Source organism: Anser brachyrhynchus, assembly GCF_964034855.1.
Source record: "Anser brachyrhynchus genome assembly, chromosome: 5".
Taxonomy (NCBI): Eukaryota; Metazoa; Chordata; class Aves; order Anseriformes; family Anatidae; genus Anser; species Anser brachyrhynchus.
In genome coordinates, this window is record NC_137699.1 from 50,859,387 (window position 1) to 50,878,385 (window position 18,999).

At 41.5% G+C, this 18,999-nt stretch overlaps 1 protein-coding gene across 1 annotated transcript in view; it reads right to left on the minus strand.

Annotated features, from left to right (window-relative positions):
• Positions 1 to 211: 211 nt before the first annotated feature.
• The window catches only part of LOC308196203 (uncharacterized protein), an 83,044-nt gene continuing 64,256 nt past the window's right edge, over positions 212 to 18,999 (minus strand). Inside the window, exons 4-5 of the mRNA XM_080594909.1 lie at positions 7,920 to 7,979; positions 212 to 3,219 (exon numbers count right to left, since the gene is read on the minus strand). Coding sequence (XP_080451035.1) covers positions 3,177 to 3,219; positions 7,920 to 7,979 — 103 coding nt within the window. The 3' untranslated portion in view covers positions 212 to 3,176. The remainder of the gene's footprint in view (positions 3,220 to 7,919; positions 7,980 to 18,999) is intronic.

The following is an 18,999-nucleotide window of genomic DNA, read 5'->3' on the forward strand; positions in this document are numbered from 1 at the left end:
GTGTGAATTCTCTGATTCAATAAATAGCTACTGATCCAAAGATACTTGCTTATCTAACACCATTTAGGCAAAGTTTTGCTTTGCAATTAGGATCAGTGATATGTGCGTCTTGATCCAAGTGGCTGAGAGAGAACACTGGGCCATATTTTACTTTACATCACATTTTAAAAACTAAAGCTTTATATGCTGACATTGCTCTACGGAGGGGGAAAATATTTATCTAGATTTTATTGTAAGGTTTTTTCTTTAGAGCAGCAAAATGCTGGGGAGATGAATTAAGACAGAGGTTCCTTCTTGCCTAGATATTGGATCATCGTTTCTTTAGGTAGAAGACTAGGTTGTAGCTGTTTCTTTCAAAGATGAATCAAATACCTTTGGGTATATTTTTTATGTCACCCCTAAATGCACATAATCAGCCTCCAAAAAAATGCAGGAGTGCATTATATTGCTTTGAAATATCAGCAGTTCAATTACGAATATGCTTTCTTATACTGGAGCCTAGGACTGAATTCTAAGGGATCAGTGCTGTATTTGGGTGCACACATCTAAAGGCACGATTTGGCTCTGAATGAAGAAAGGAGTGAGAAGGTCTGGTTTCATGCATAACAGACCATTGCTCAAACCAGGAAAGTTCTTCTCTCAGAAAATTTTAATAGGATTTTTGTGTACAATAGGATTGTTGTACTCCAGGGTGCAATTATTTATGTAAATATAATCATGCTATTTATGTAAGAAATTGAAAGGTTTACAATAAGAATCAAGAACGATTTCATCCTGAAGGAGTAATCATTTAATTGAGAATGCAGAGTTAAGGTTTAACATTTCCTTTTTTCCTTTTCCAAGTGGTTTTTGCTAGCATTCTTATTACACTCAAGGCTACATAAAGTAAATATACATTTTAGCCAAGCCAAAATTGCTGTGCCAACAGAAAGCAATACCCTGCACCTGCTGAGAAAATCTTCCTTCCCAGGGCCTGATCTCTGCAAAAGTCCTTGCTGGGACACAGAAGCTCTAAGCTCTCTGGCCTGATCAGCAACCACCACAGCCCTGCTGAAACCAAAGCACTCTCTGCATGCTACTGGGAGAGCAGCACCAGATACTTGAAATCATGTACAGAACTACCCGGGAGATAATGAGTTGGGGTTTTTTTGGTCACTTATTTAAATTTCAAGAGTCTGCTCCTATACATTTAGTCTACGTGACATGATAAACCAGATCCATATCGACATGTGTCAATGTGTCAATGAGTGTCAATGTGAACATGACTTCAAGCGTGTGGTTCATTCACTCAAAACTCCTCATTTGCTCCATTCACCTACAAGGGTCCAAGCTGCTCTGGTGCAGCCTTTATCCTCCCTGCAGGGAATGTCAACAGAGATTTAGTGGTGTCTTGAAGTGGTAACCTGAAGAGCAGAGTGATAATGTGGCACAGTTAGCTATACTACTGGACACCCTCTGGTGCCTGGGGAGAATAATCAAGGAAAAAAACTTAGAGAGTGTTAAGCCTAATAAAAAAGTTCCTTCCTACCCATCTGGAGATTTCAGCCTTGGTGTAGGTTTCCAAACAGGGTATTAAGGAAAAGTTACATTAAAAGTTTTAAGAAGAAATGTGATAACCCCACCAAGGCACAGAACGAGTCAACTCCTGGAAATAGAGAATTAAACTTACAGCAGAGCTCTCTGGATGTCCAGTTACAAAGGGGGCATAGAGGGGGGATTGAATGGTAGTAAATACTTAACACATTTATACATTTATATAATACTGAACCAATATTTCTGGACTTTCACTGATTACTTGGGAGACCAGGAAACCTTTTTTTTTTTTTTTTTTTTCCCTCCCCCACTTTTCAGTTGAACAAGTTGTTTCTGGATCGTGGTTTTCCCTACCCTTGAAGCACTGAATAAACTGACAGCTAGGGACAAGATATAGTCAAAGACTCTTAGTGTTCACACTAGCATTAGACCAACAGACCATTATTTCCTGTGATAAATATTGTAGGAATAGTGGAAATTTGATTTTGCTCAATAGCAAAAGCTATTGAAGCTTGCAACATGGGTCCACCCAGTTGAAGCTTAGGCTACTTCCCAGGAGCATCCATGAGCTTCAGTTCTGTTATGACATTCTCTGTTGTCATTGGGACGAAAGCTATTGGAGGTGGTCTTTTCTTTAGCTATGATTTCCATTCTTCCTGTACAATAGATCTCCAGTTTTTCACACAGTGTTGAGGTTTGCTGCTTTGAAGATCACATGGAGCAGAAGCTTGGTAGACCAGGGAGCTGGCTGTAGTTGAGGGCTTTAACTCAATGATCCAAAGAGTGTTGTGCATGTCTCTAGACCAAAGACACTAGATTAACATGTTAATAAAATAGAACTCTCTGTTAAATAGGATCTCCACTCCTGCTTGGCATTAGCATCAGTGGTAGAAGCAACTGCTCAGGATGACTCCAGCCATAATAAACTATTGGTTGAAGGACAGCATGTGACAAAAATGTACAAAAAGATTGTTTTGGAACTCCTTGCTCAGGCTGTAAAATCTAAGACAAACATTTCTTAAAAGAACATAGAGCAGCAGTCTAAATTTATTGGTAAATTTAGCCTAAATGACACATTTCAGTGCAATCAACTTTAAAAGTCAGACATCTAAGCACAAAATACATAGGTTTCACTTATGAGTCTGGGAAATGGCATCTCTGAAGAGACTTGGGGATCTTTGTGGATATTCAGATGAACATCAGCTCCACCACTGTCTCTGAAGTGTTAGTCCTTCTCTGGAGTGGGCACTGATGGGACAACTGAATGAGAGGTTGTAAAATCCTACGTCTGGGCACTCAGACAGCTACACAGCTGTCCAAGCTGCTTCACATCAAGTACCCATACAGGCCACACACATATGATGACTGGCTTTGTCAATTTTGGAGAGAAAAAATGTACAAGATCCACTGGATGAAAGAGGAATCTGGGTATTTAAAATCTTCAAATGAGACTCATCTGCCATGTGAGGGGATGTAAACTGTACAAGGGGACTCTGGCATGGGAATGTCACCATGCTGTGGGAGGCCTTCTGACACTGGAAACTGGAAACCAAGATTAGAAGGTTGGGTTTGTTTGTTTTTCCTAAAATATATGCTCTAGTTCAACTAGTGTTGTTACTGGTCTTGGAACTGCAGTCAAGCATTCAAAGTGCATTGTCACAGCGGTCTCTTTTGGTTATCAAAAACCTACAAAAAGAAACAAAGCACAAACAACACTTCAGAGGTTTATATTGTTAAAAAAAAAAAAAAGCCAGCAAACAAACAAACAAAACACACCAATTTCAACATGTAAATTCAATAATTAATTAGACTTCTTGTGCAGTACACCTCCTTGCCCTGCTCTCAGCCTACCCTAGGGCCAGGGGCATGGAGACTGGGAGTTATTTGACCCAAGGACTTCATATTGTTGTGAGTTTCTGTGACTGCTGATTAATCTGAAGACTGAAAAATTCACCATGAGTTTCAGAAGGAGATTCAGACTTAACTCTGCCCTGAAAATCCAGTTTCTCCATTCTCAAGGTGCTCGTAGACTATGGTGGCTGTTGGTGTTAATGAGACTGACACAGAGCTAAGCACTACTGGCTCTATCCAGCAGAGGGAAGCAGCAAAAAGAGAGCTTTTTTGTTGGTTTATCATTTTAACAATTACTAAACAGAATAACTAGTTACTGCCTAAAGAAATATATTCATAAACGGCAGCCAAAGTCAAACTCCTGACAGGCAGACTTTTTCATTTCTACCCATTTACATTTACCCATGTAAACAGTGGGACATTTTATTACACATAGATGTTTCCTCAAATCCCTGCAAGCAAAAAACAATCACTGCAGATGATCCTAAACTTACACTTTTACCTGCCCCTGTAAAATTAAATCAAAAAGTAACAGTACTACTATTGTGATTCACACATAATTGAGTGTGCCAACTAATAATCTTTAATATCCACTGCTGACAGAATGGAATTAGCTGCATTTTTCCCTGTCCAACTTTCATTTTTTTCCTGTGGTGTAAGCCAGTATCTAATCCCATCCTTATATCATTTTGGCTATATTAACTCAATTGAGGAGAAAGTACTTAGCCTAAAGCAGGTTAGGGTGAGACCTTCAAACAACAATGTTTACACAAGCTAAAAATGTCTTTTGTTGAAGCTCTCGGATGATGCTTGCCAATAAAAGCTTTTCATGCACAAAAGAGTCAATACCGAATTATAGTTAAGCCATGTAATAATTATCCTCATTAGACGTAACCAGAGCATGGATAGGATGAATTCAGTTATAAACTCTGCTAATACTCAGGAAGCATATTCTATATGTAATTTAATAATCTTGGAAATAAATACACAATTCTTTCTGTCTTTTAGCACAAAGTCTACTAATGCAGACAAGCAATTCACTGCACAGTAAGAACATGGATGTTTTTATTGTTTGTTTTTAACTTATTTTGGTGAGATCTTTTGAATACTGTATTTAGGCGAGGACTTTCTGAGAGCAAGAGAGCTGAGACCCACTGACCATCCCGCCTTAGGTATATCATCCTGGTGTGGAGATGGACATAGGTAGGAACTTCTTCTGGGAGCAGGGAGTGTAGACAAGGGTGTACTTTCTCCAAAAGTGGTGCAAAGGGAGATGACTACCTGCAAAAACATCCCCTGGGCAGACCGAGGTTTCCAGTTCTTCTGTCCCTGGCTCATGATCTCTGCACTCCTTGATCCACCTCCTGTCAATTTTTTGGAGATCTTTTGTCTGTTTTTAACATCTGAAGTGGTGTTATCATGAGGAGCTACCATTCAGATCCTGGCTAGAGGATGTCAAACCACTCCCCAGAAAAATCCTGCTTGGTACGTCAGAGGCAGGTTATAGGACAACATGAGAGTGCTGCTGGCAATGCTGGCATAAGTAACTCCTCCTTGCATCCTGCATCAGAAATAACGTGACCAGCAGGACTAGGGAAGTGATTGTCTCCCTGTGCTTGGCTCTCTTGAAGCTGCACCTTGAATACTGTGTTCAGTTTTGGACCCAACACTACATTGAGTTGCTCAAAACTGTGCAGAGAAGAGCAACAGAGATGGTGAAGGGACTAGAAAACAGGAATTATGAGGAGTGGCTGTGGGAACTGGGTCTGTTGAGTCGGGAGAAAAGGAGTCTGAAGGAAAATCTCATCACCCTACATGAAAGAAAGTTGAAGCAAGGAGGGTGTCAGTCTCTTTTCTCAAGTAACAAGTGGTAGGACACGAGGAAATGATCTCAAGCTGCACCAGGAGAGGTTTAGACTGGATATTAGGATGAATTTTTTCATTGAGTGGTTGGCCAAGCATTGGAATGAGCTGCCCAGGGAAGTGGTGGAGTCCCCATTCCTGGAGGTATTTAAGAGATGTGTGGACACAGCACTTAGGGACATGGTTTAGTGATGGGACTCTGTAGGTAAGGTTGATGGTTGGACTTGGTGATCCTGAAGGTCTTTTCCAACCTAGATAATTGTATGATTCTATCCCAGTTCTAAACCAGTTGTTCTCCCTTGCTTTTTCCAGTTTTTGGCTGCATGTTTTTCAGGTGGTACTGTAGGCAGGTCATCTTAAAAACCTCACTGAAAAAAAAAATAAATACGGGAAGAGAATGGTGGAGGAGAAGGTTAAAAAAAAAAAAAAAAAAAAGAAAAGCCTTTTCCTTGATCAAGCTTACATCATCTGTCCACAACAATGGACGGTACTGTTTCTAATATACCCATATTGACAAATGGTGGCAACTTTGGACATCTCACAGCATTGCATACCCTGTGTATGCACAGGTAGCATGACTGCTCTTTTCCCTGAACTTCTCTTCCCCTAGGGGAGGATGCCTGTCTCGGCTGCCTGAATACAGCATCAAACCCCGAGATGGTCTGGAGTCCCCCAGTCACCTGGGGCTGTTTGCCACTGAGCATCTCACATGCGACTCCTCTGGCTTTGCTTCTTCTTCTGTAGCAGAGGTATAACATTATCTCCTATCACAGAATTATCCAGCTGTGTCAAAGTGCTCTGAAAGCATGAAAATATCATGGTTTTCCTGTTCAGCATTTAAACCTGATGTCAGTTTGTGAATGAAATTTTCCAGAAAATTAGCTCATGGAGTTTAAGAAACTAGAAGTGACAGGAGACCATTTCAATGCTGCTCTGGTTAAACCTCAAGACGTTCTAGAAGACAAGGGAAGCAGAGCAAATTTCAGCAATTCCCATCCTCACCTTGCTTGCTCCAGCCTTGGAAGTGCTGAGCACAGAGAAATGGGTATGTCAGTAAGATCTCAGTGGCAGTGGTTGCGAGACTATACATGAGCAAATATTTTTAAATAAATCAAAGAAAAACAGTGCTCATGCACCACATCACTAACAGCTACAGCATTCATCTCAGAGATGGCATGGCCTGTGGGTCAAGACCTGCTGTTTTTTATAAATGCATCCACTTCATCTGAAGTTAGTGGCATAAATCCCATAATTATAATGGGATAAAACTCTGTCCTTTCTAGTGGTGTAACTCTGACGTAGTTATCAAAATTGGTGGTAGTAATCTGGTGTGGCAATAATGCAATTCTGAGACTACTGAGGTAAGGGAAGCAAACTGAATGTGGAAAAATAAATCACTTAATGGATTTATTTTTCCCATGGTTATTTATTTACTTTTGGCAAAGTGCAAAGTTATTCACAGAAGACTGATTTTTCAAGTTTTGTCATGTTTTTAGCCTTCACATGTTTTACAGTGATAAAGTGATCAGCAGTTCTCAGATTGTCACGAAAAAAGCCCATGTTTCATGGAAAAATAATCTGTAAAATAACTGGTGTAAGTATGTGTTTGTGTAGTCTGAATATTTTTAAGCAGTGAGGCCAGGCCACTAAATTAAATATTCCATATTTTAAGTTTTCATTGCAGAAATAGTTTGTAGTTACATTTAAAGTTATCAACATTTGAAGAATGATATAAATAAGATCTAGCCTCCATGCTATTAAATTAAGCTGCTGCCAGCATTATTATTGGCAGTAAAATTACTTTGATTGCTATCAGCTATAATCAAATATAGGAAAGGCCTGGAATGCTGATATCTTCCACAGTAGTATGTTCTTCAACAGTCATGTAAAAAAAAGTAAAAACAATAAAAAGGCTCTGACATGACATATCCATTTAAAATTCTGCTCTACAGTAGCAGATAACATAATAAATTCTTGAGTTGCTGCAACCTACATGTTTAAGCTCAAGTTATTATTTTATTTCCATTTGTCTGTTTCAACAGTTTAATGTTGTAAGCAAGCCATGGCTTCGTATACTGAATTATTCACAAGCCTGATGCGTGCAGACACCTAACACCACAGCTCTGGAGAAACCTCTCCTAGTGCTCACCAGGATGTGCATGCAGAAATGGAGAGGGCATTTCTCCAGCACTGAGATCCCCAGCCCCTCAGAGCCCTGCCCAGGAGCAAGCTGAACCTCTGCTTCACCAGCACTGAAGCGCAGGAGCAGCTCAGAGCACAGCAAAGTGATGTGTAGCCCAAAGGGGAGAAACTGCACTTGAGCAGACCTTTAGGGCAGCTTCTCAATCAGCCCTCAGCTAGGATTGATGCAAAAAAAGCACACAGTTCCTGGGCTGAGCCTGGAGGTTTTCTCCACTTGTGGTTTTCATAGAAGCCAAGGGAAGATGGGACAAGGTTGTAAACACAGCTGGATACCAGGCATTTGTCCTTTTCCAGCTAGAGCACCGCAGGGCTGGTCTTCCCTCAGCCCCAAGATACCCGCCTTCTCTCCTCACAAGGACATTTCCCCCAGAGACATCTAAATGTAAACAGCAGAGGGCGGGACTTGCTGGGCAATGTCCCCACAGGTCCCCTTGGGGTCCTGGGGATGTTCATATTCATCCCACACTCACCCTGTGAAAATCAGAAATCGCAGGAACTGGGCAACTTCCAGACTCCATGAAGACACGCCACTGGAGGAAGAAAAAAAAAATTATTCACAAAACAAATAGCACAGGATTTCCTCGCAGTAATCCTCTGCCCAGGGTACCTGCATTGGTTTAGCTGCCTGCTGCTACGAGGAGTGTAACTGCTGGAAAAGCAGCTCTTTCCTGCCTGCTCAGCTCTTTTTCCCCCACATATTCTGGAAAGAAAAAAAAAAAAAAAAGAAAAAAGAAAAAAAAATAGAGAGAGAGAGAGAGAGAGAGAGAGAAAGAAGGTACCTCCAGATGCCCTGTCTCAGGATAAGGACATCTACATTTCTCACTGAGGTTCATGCTTTGTTGCTGAATTCCACCAAGAACTGTAGTTACTGATGACTGCACTTGGACTGCACCACAGAGAGCTTCTTGCCTTCATAAATGTAGTTGAACTGACAGCTGGGATTTCCAGAGGGGCTGCACAAGACAGTGTGACTGAGTGCCTTTGAAAATCTCAGTCAAAATGCAAACCAAAACAGAGCATCCCTCCAACTAATTTGACGTTCTATCTGTGACCCAGCTATGGATACTAATTCAGGAACAAACAAGATATGCTTGTGCCAATTACGCAATGCACTTCCAGAGATAAACTAGCTTTCTTCTTCTATCTGGTGTTCAGTGTGTACCACAAAAATTCCATCAGATACCAGATAGTCAATACCGTATGAGACAACGGATGCCAGAGGGGCTAAATTCAGCCCCCAATAGTGCTACAGTGGTTGTTATAATTAAGCTTAGAATAAGAAAGGGCGGGTATTTTTAATAGTTTATTATTTTTATTAGGTGCAGTTAAGATTGTTGAAAGAACAAGTGCTATTTTATATAAGTGGTAGGGGAAGTGCCAGATACCATATTACTACTAAATGAATTGTATCAGCTGATTCTTTTCTTCAAAACTCTGCACGGCTGAAACACAAAGTCGCACTTTACAAACCCAGAGGGCTGCAGGCATGAGGTGCAGAGGGAGCAGCACCTGCAGCACTCATGCCCATGTGTCCTGGGCACCTCCACAGGCAGTGCAGGCTAAGAGAGGGTTCCAACAGGGGCTGCTCAATCAGCCATGGCCAGGCACAAACTTCTGCCACTGCCCATCCCAGCTGGGCCCAGCTGATCGTCTCACGCTGTACATAAAACCAGCACCCAAGCATCCCTTCCTGCCACTCTACAAAGCAGGCAGGCACGGTGAAGAGGTCAATAGCAGCACGCTCTTTGCACCGATTCACGCTAAAAGCTTTTCTTTATGTTTTGAAAAGGAGGTTTATATCTGATCTCACTGCATGAAAGATAAAATTTGCTGCTTTCAGTTATGTCACTGCATGCTACATAGGAAAGCATGGACATTAGCAAAGAGCCACAGCAAAGCATTGAGTGCATCTGAATTCTTTGTCTGCAGCCTAGGCTTTTCCTGCCTCACAGTGACAGGATCAGGGAAGAATTTTCTGTGACTAATTAGGTTTTAACTTGCCAGGGAGAACATGGACATTGGCAGTCTATTGTATAATAGTGAAGCAAAGTTTGAACTAGATTGAACTTAATTTCCTTTTCACTGAAAGGAAAGAAAGATTAATGAAATATCCCCAAATCCATCCTGTTAGCTTTTATTAAATCAGCAAATGAAATTTAACCTCCAATTCTGTTATAAAATCTTTTCCTGTAGATTAAGTTTCTACAAACATAAATGAAATAGACATACTCTCCTCTGCAACATTTTAGATATGAAAATTACATTACTTCAATCAACATCAATGTTACTTTAGGCAAATGCCATATTAAGAAACAATTATTTTTTTTTCCACAATGTTACTTAGATTTTATTAAATGCCAGAACTTCACTAGCAATTTCTGAAGACCATTTGCTGATATTCCAACATCTCCTTGCTCCTGTTGCCAACAGTACAGCGTGAACCCTCAAGGAATACAGGGCTCTCTTTTATTAATGTTATACTTTTCATCTGACAGAATCTAAGTATTGTTTCAGCATTTCTACTGCTCCTCAGTTCTAGTTATTGCATTAACACCCTGCCTTACTCCTCTTCTAAGCAACTCCCTGAAGTCAACACAGTTACATCAGGAAAAAAAAAATAAGGAAAAAACCAAACCAAACCAAACCAAACCAACCAAACAAAACAAAACAAAACAAAACAAACAAACAAAAAGCCTCAGTAGATGAAGACAGGTACTCCCATTGGGTGAATACAGTTCTGAAGCACCTTTTATGAAGAATCATTCGGTCAAGCTTGGTGCCCTAACTTGTTTCCAGACATAACGCTGATGAATCAATAGAGGTTAGATCTGACTGGAACACCCATAACTGTATGGTGACATCTACACCTTAGGAGTTATTTATCTGCAAATGTTGAAACAAAGGGGTTGGGGAGGGGGGGTTCACTATTTCTCACCTGGTGAGTAAAGCAGAACTGCAAACAACAATGTAATGAGCACATCCTGCATGGGGACTGCTCCAGCCCTACTGCCCACAGACAAGGCCTTCATCCTGCTGGGAAGTGAGAATGAGGGGCTCTGAGGGCTCAGCAGAGCTACACAGTGCCTGGTCTCCGGGGAGGGGGTCCTGCGGCTCCTTGCAGGTGAGCACTCCTACCATGCTCAATGTGCCCCTTCACCACTCAGCCTTCACAAAGCTCAGGGCATGAAGGGAGAATAGTGTTGCTGCCACAGAAGTTAAAACATTAACACTGTTTACATCAAACTGCCAATGCTCAGTACTTCACCAGACAATATGAAACTGTATAAAATATTTGGAATGATTGCCAAGAAAGTAGACGCTGCCAGTACTCCAGAGCACATCCTCTGGAACTGATTACTTCTAATCCTTTCGAAAATGTATAAATAAAATGATGCCAAGACTGATGGACAAGCCAGGGCACCTACTCATGTTTCTAATATATTGCTTTTCCTCCACCCCCTTCCTTTCTCCATACAAAATACTCTCCTTTTTTAGTAACTTAAGTTGACAATCATCAAAAGAAATCAAACTGTATATAAATGAACATTCTGAAGCATGTCACAGTATGTCAGAAGCTATTGAAATCTACTACAAGTCTCCAAAACAAGTATTTAAATCTTTTAGTAATGCTTTAGTAGAGTGATTATTTAACTTACTAGCAAGAATGCATTTAGCAGGAACACCAGAGGCGTTTACCCTTAGTATTAGCTACTCAATCACAGCCTAATCCCAGAAGCCTAATCTGCGCATTAGTGGGAACACAGCAATTATCTACATTCATTAGAAATTAGAAAGGGGGAAGGTGAAGGAGAAAAACTCATTGGATAGATAATTAGCTTCACATACTCCCATTGTTTGCACAGGGCCAAATCCTTCAGTCGGCATGCCTGAATCCATATTGCCATTGAAGTCAAAGGAGCTTTGCCGAGACTGTCCTGCCCTTTCTTGCCATCCAGACCACCAGCTATGATCTTCAGGGCTGCTTGTCTTAGCTGAGGAGACACAACCTTGTCCTAGCCTTAAATGTGTTAGAATGGTCTTTCTTTCCCATAAGTGTCTAGTAAGCTAGAGCAAGTGGATTTCAATAGCCTGCTTGTTGGTACTGCAGCTGGTGCCTGCTTTGGGTTCTTTATTTTGTGCTTAACACAATACTGCTTTAGAACAGATGGATTTAGCAAAGTCTGCTAAGATACTAAATAGGAATAGGGTGTTCTTAAAGCAGCTGGACACAAATTGGGTAAGCATATAATGGAAGACCGTTTCTCTCATTCTCCATTTCCTAATAAACACGTAATGATTTATCATATAGCCAAAGAACTGACATTCCTCTCCATGGAAAGATAGTGTTATGCCTCTGTGTGAGTCCTCTTATACGTCAGCATGACCTCTCTCAACTATTTTTCAATGGCCTTGGGAATCTGGAGAGGTCCCAGTTGACTGGAAGCTGGTAAACATTGCTCCAATTTTCAAGAAGAGCAAGAAAGAAGACCCTGGTAATTACAGACCTGTCAGTCTCACTTCGGTACCTGGTAAAAATATAGAGAAGCTTATTCCGAGAGTCATTGAAAAACACCTGAAAGACAATGCAGTCATTGGTCACAGCCAATATGGGTTCACGGGGGGAAGGTCCTGTTTAATGAACTTAATTTCCTTTTACAACAATATTACCCACCTATTTGTCCAAGGGAAACCAATTGATGTAATCTTCTTGAATTTCAACAAGGATTTTGATACTGTTCCTCACAGTATCCTTCTGGACAAAATGTCCAGAATACAGCTAGACAAAAACATAGTATGATGGGTGAACAATCAGCTGACTAGGTGTGCTCCAAGGAATTATAGTAAATAGGGTTATATCAGGCTGGCAGCTAGTCACTACTGGAGTTCTTCAGGGCTCCATTTTAGGGCTAGTTCTCTTCAATATTTTCATAAATGACTTGATGCAGGACTTGAAGGTGTACTGAGTAAGTTTGTGGATGATTAAACTGGGAGGAGCTGTTGACTCCATCAAGGGTAGAGAGGCCTTTACAGAGAGATCTTGACAAATCAGACAGCTGGGCAGTCACCAACCCTATGAGATTTAACAAGAGCAAGTGCCGTATTCTGCACCTGGGAAGGGGCACCCCTGGATATTCGTACAGACTGAGGGACAAGAAGCTGGACAGCAGCCCCACAGAAAGGGATCTGGGAGTTTTGGTCAACAGTAAAATGAGTATGTGTCATCCGTGTATCCTGGCAGCCAAGAGGGCCAACCATACTATGGGGTGCATCAAGCCTGACATTGGAAGCTGGTCAAGGGAAGGGATTGTCCTGCTCTGCTCTGCTGTGGTGCAGCCTCACCTTGAGCACTGTGTGCAGTTTTGGGCTCTACAATATAAGGACATAAAACTGTTAGAGAGTGTCCAAAGGAAGGCAACTGAGATGGTGAAGGGCCTAGAGGTGAAGATATATGAGGAAGGCTGAGGTCCCTTGGTTTGTTCAGCCCAGAGCAGAGCAGGCTGAGGGGAGGCCTCATGGCAGCCTGCAGCTCCCTCACGAGGGGAGCGGAGGGGCAGGCGCTGAGCTCTGCTCTCTGGGGACAGCGATAGGAACCGAGGGAATAGCATGGAGCTGGGATAGAAGAGGGTCAGGCTGGGTGTTAGGGAAATGTTCTTCACTCAGGGTGGTTGCGCACTGGGACAGGCTCCCCAGGGAAGTGGTCACAGCACTGAGCTCAAGAAGCATTCGGATAATGGTCTCAGAAAAATCATCTGATTTTTTGGGTGGTCCAGTCAGGAAACAGAAGTTGGATCCCCCCATGATCCTTGTGGGTCCCTTCCAACTCAGGGTACTCTATGAGTCTATGACTAATTCCAGGCAGAAGATAAAAACATGCTACTATTGCAGCATTATTTCTATAAGCTCATTATAATTACAGCTGTTTTCAAGCTGAAGAATTCAGACATATTCCATGTCTCCAACTTTTACTGTAGCTCTTTTTAGCAGCAGATCCATGTTCATTTTCAGTCAATGCCATGGTAGTAATAAGATGTTCTGCAGTATCCTGTAACACTATATGCAGATATTTTTTCCTTTACTGCAAGACATTGCTGAAACTGATGTTACTAAAGGTGTTTGAACTCTTTTGTTGAGCGACCAGGAATCTGTGCAACATCCTTTCACAAAAAACTATCCAAAGCTAAGTGTTCCTTAATGCTCCGGAGACTGTTATTTAGAGATGTCTTGTCTTCAGTGTTAACACACCATAAATTTAAATATTAGGTACTTTCTAGTATGAAGAGCTTTTGAAATGTTAGTAACTCCTTTTCCTCATAGAACATGTGCTGAAATAAGTCTTCCTTATAGGTCAACTGATAAAATCTACATTTAAACAGCAAAATGTGTGAACCCATCTTGAGCACAACTGCTCACTGAGATATAAAAACATTGCTCCACACATGTGATTCATATTCTCTGCTCAGCAAAATTCTGATTTTTGCAAGGGCTCTGCTAAGGAAAAGTGCTGAGATGAGAGGAGTTTAGGACCAAGCAGGGTGTGATGGATCTACCCAACATTATGTCCAAGGAAATGTTTGATGCCAGCTGCATTGTGACTGCAGAAATGACTTGAAAATATCTCTGAAGACAGTAAGGGATTTTTGTGACAGTGAAAGGCCTTCAGTTTCTGAATCCAACCAAAAAAAGAGTTCTCAGCCGTGGCAAAGACCAGTTACTTCAATTTTGCTGTGAGAGTAGAGAGAAGTGGAGGGAAATAATGCTCACAGAATGTTGCTGTGCTGCGCAGATGCTAATGGACCACATCCACTTGCACACCCAGATACCATAATGCCCAGTATGGCCCTCTGCAATGTGAAAGTTTGGCTGGCATTTCACCTGCAAGTGCTCAATGAAGAAAAATACCAAATGAAAACAACTAGAAAAAATATAGCCTTTAATTCATTTTCAGAGGGAGGGAAGGGAGAGTTTTGTTAAAATTCATGTAGGATCATAGGATAATTCAGGCTGGAAGTGACCTCAGGAGACATCTAACCCAGCCTCCAAAGAACATCTGTACTACACAGACACATATATCCTCTTTTACCCAAAGAAACCCCTTGTAATGGGGAAACATGGTAAAAATACAGCATTGCTCAAGGATTACCTTTTGCTAGGGTGTTGTTTCTACAGTTAAAACAGTCAGTGAAAGACCAGTCTATGATGACAAAGAGTTGCAATGGTGCTAGAATCAAGTACTGAAACAAGAATTTAGTGGTGTGATTGATTAATTAATTTATGATGAAAACTATGACTGATGTTACCTCAGAAACTCTGTACAATTAAGTTAAAAGAAACAGGTCCCAAAAGCAAGAAGACAAACACCTTCCATGCTGCCCAAAAGCAGATAACCTTTGCACAGCAGAAAACAGAACTTGAAGATGCTTCCTGGAAAAAAAATATGAAGTGCTCACTGAGAGTTTCTTTCCAAGATGTGTGTTGTTGTTTCCCTGCTTTCTGGGTGGTGGTGGTGGTTCTGCTTTCTCATGTATCAACTCAGCCTCAGACACAAACTCATTATTATGTAAAGTACAACATGCGAAGTCAGAATCTAAAACCCTATAATCTTAAAATCCAGCATATGGAAAATGTAAATAAGTGGTATGAAGCGAGAACTTGTTTTCATCTACTTCTGCCAGCAGCTGATGCCCAGAAGAAAAAGAACCACTTTGTTTATGTGCCATCCTTACACCAAAACAATTTTCAAAGAGCCATCATCTGTCCCAAATGAAGCCACTGATTGTTTTATTCACAAACATCTGAAAGTACAACTTCAGCTGTGTGAATAAATGAATTTAAAGAATTTTACTGAAATAATTCCATTTTTTTCTATGGGCATGGAAATAAAACCACCGACACTCGTCTTGTGACTACCACTTACTCATTGCGTAAGGCAGGAGTGACAGAGGGGTGGTCTCCGTTCCTTCTCCTGACGGAGGCATGTCTTTGGGCAAAGGCATCAGGGGAGGAGATGGCAGCGGTGCATTTCATAAAACCACACATCTGGACAGGACGTGGAGGTCACTGCCCAAAGAGCTATGGAGACTCAGCTAAACAATGGCTGGGGAGTTGTCCTACACGTGGTGCAAGTGGTTCTGCTCTATGGTCACACATTATGGCCAGGTGGCACAGAGGGACAGCAGCCTCTGGCAGCCTGTGGAGGGATGGAGAGGAGCAGCCGGTGGGGCCAGGGACTGGCAGCTCAGGCAGGAGGAAGGGATTTTACATGACAACTGCAGGGAGAAAGTCAAGAGACAAGACTTTCAAAGTTAAGGTAAAAGCCAGGCCTCTCTACATGAGGAACCCCAATCTCTGTTTCACAAAGCTGCCTTAAACAGTAATGCTGCAGGACAGCTATTGTTATGAGAGGCTTTAAAATGCAGCTGCTCAACATATCTACCCAAATTCAGTTGTAAACACAAAAAGCAATGTACTGCAGGCCATACATATTTCTACCAATAGCCTGGGCCCAAGCAGTAAAGGCACCTTTATAAAAACCAGTTAAAAGTATCCTGTAAAATAACAACTGTAGAAGCCTCCAGAGTTATGTCAAAAGACCAACATACAGTGTAAAAGGACACAGCCCAAGATTACAAATAGCATTGCAACAGCTATGACCACATTTGATAAACAATCTCATTATGTCTTTAAAAATTTCTCATAGGTTTTTAATTAAATTTTAGAGGATCCAAGTGATGGTTTTGCTGTTGCACAGTATATGTTTACCATGAGATTAGTTCCGGTTGATTGATGTGCATGCACTCGAGACAGTTCAGAATATTCTGCTTACAAGGCACGCAAAGTCTCCTTGTGCTGCAGCATACCTCAGCCACAATTAGCTGCCATGCATTTATTTCCAGGGAAGGACTACTTATTTTAATTATCTTTATGTTAAATGCCAGGTGAGCTGGTTTAGCAATGATTATATTTCACTCAAACTTTTGTCCATTTTTAGAAATGAACTAAGGCAGATATTAGCCTTCTTACCTAAGGAAATGAGGCTTTTGCAGTCAGTCAGGTTGTTTCTATGTGTATGTCTGCCTACTCATCCACGTGTCCCAGCCTTGGACCTTTTGAACTCCTTAACAGTGTTCAACTGAATTTGACAGAAGGGGAAGTTCTCTAAGACACTGTTTCCCTGTGTTTAAAGAACACAGGCAATCTTTTGGAGAACTGAAACTCTGTGAGAAAATCTGCATTATTAGACTAGCATTATTAGCATTATCAGTATTATAATTAGCATTATTTTCTCTGTGAGAAAATCTGCATTATTATGAAAGTGTCTTCTCACACTGCTGAGAAGAGCCTGGCCCCATCTTCTCCATACCTCCTTTGGGTACTGGGGGGCTGCTGTGTGGTCCCCCTGAAGCTGTCTCCTCTCAGCCAAACAATCCCTGGTCCTACAGCCTCTCCTCAGTGGGCCTTTGCTCTGCCTTCCTCGGGCAGCACTTCAAATTTGCCCTTGAAATTACAGAAACCTTATGAAATGCAATCCACTGGCCACCCAGCTGCTAGTGTCAGAGCCTGGCCCTCTGGGATAGTCCAGCTGTGCTAAGTGGCAGCCGTAGCTGAGTGGCTTTCCAGCACACCAAGAGCGATACAGGACATCTGCTCCCAAACAGCATGTTAACCAGGCTGGCTCTCATCTCTGTGGTCAGAGATACAGCATAAGTCTATTTTAATGTTTACTTATTTTAAACATATTTTGAAGGCAAAATTTTGCCCTCAGCACTTGGCAGTGGTTAGGAAAGTGACTGTCACATACTGACCTGCCATCCTGCAGGACTGGACACACACTGAGATGCTGTCCATCTGGAGCAGCACCCATTTCCCAGAGGTGTAGATATGGGGGACCAAGAAAGGAGAGAAGTGGGTTCCAGGTCCAGAGCAAACCAAAGCAAAGAGTGCTTCATACAACCTACGGGTAAGGAGCTGCAAAATGCTGATTTGAGTTCAAACAGCATCTGGATAAAAGAAAAAATGTGTTCAGAGAGATCACATTCAGAATTACTACTTTTGTCTCACAAAAAAAAAAAAAAAAACAAAAAACAAAACAGTGGAAGATAGGACTTTATTCTGCAGAATACTTATATGCATTTTTGCCTTGTTCTTATACTCATTCATTCCTAGATATCTGTGCAAGGCTACTACCAACGATGGGACACCAGGTGGGACAGGTATCTAGCATTGCTCTGACATAGAATGGCTTCTCTTGTAATCAGCCAACACATGAGGACCATGCAAGCAGGCCACCTGACAAGGATAGGACACCATTCTGTAGCCATTGTGCCAGGGCATGACAGACAGGCCCCTCTGCATTGGGCTGCAGAGCGAGAATTGGGGTGCTGTGCCCGCTGCATGCTCCGCACCCCAACCCCCAGGAGATGGGGTGCTTTCCCAGCCTGATCCCACAACCAGACACATGACACTGCACAAGATCACAGTGCCATCCATTTTCTGCAGCTAGGCTTAAAGCTCCATTCCCATTAAGACAGTGAAGACCCCAGAAATTGCCCAATTTCAAACTGGACCAGAAGTCTGTCTGTTCAGTGGGGCTATTTTTCACTCTATCAATGCTTTCTTAAAGTACACGTAGTAATGACTTGCTGAAAAACTAGGCTATTTGACATTGTTTTGAAGTTCAGGCTGTCTTCAAGGTCCTTACCTTCAATTCACATGTTGTAAGCCTTTCGAGTCTGGTATTAATAATAAATATTATTGCCATGCATCCTTATTTTTTGCTTAATTTAATTACAGAAAATGTAATAGCCTTATGAAAACAATATATGAGTTTTCAAACCTAATTAACATGATACAAGTGCACAGGTCACTAAAACAGTTGTTTTATCTGGAAGCCTTCCATGCAAACAGATAAAAACAAAACTACATTTAATTCAGCAACTTCAGTTGAAAGTTAAATCAAAGATGACTAGTTCTAGCCTAGGGGTGCAGCCTTCCTGGTAATAAATACTTTCCTCTTGTCATGATTTTAGAAAAAGAGAAAGAGATATGAGAACCCTATCAAAGAGTTTAAAGTATATCCAAGTCAGCCATGACCAAGGCTTAGCTGTTAGACCAACCCTCTATCACCAAAGAGAAAATCAACCCAGATGTATCATATTGTTTTATTAGCCTAACAGCGAGTTTTATTTTTAAGGTAAACTCACCTATTTCCCCCTAACCCTGCCCTAGCATACCTACTTTACCAGCCTTTAATACTCACAATCTGATCCCACAATTGTTTTAGGGATATAATGTGAGTCAGTGGGGGTTCTGTGTCTGGTCCAATAAAAACAGAGCCTTATGCTTTCACTCTCATTTTACATTTTCTTGAATGTTCTTCAAGTGCTGTCCTGAAGGAAAAAAAAAAAAAAAAAAAAAAAAAGCTTGATAGTGGCAGAAGAGCCACTTGTAATTCAGGCCTGGAGACCTGCATTCAGCAAGTGGTTTATTGCTCCCAGTACAAAGAGAGGCGATTCCCTCATTTCTTGGAAGAGGGGAAAAAATGGGTCTGGT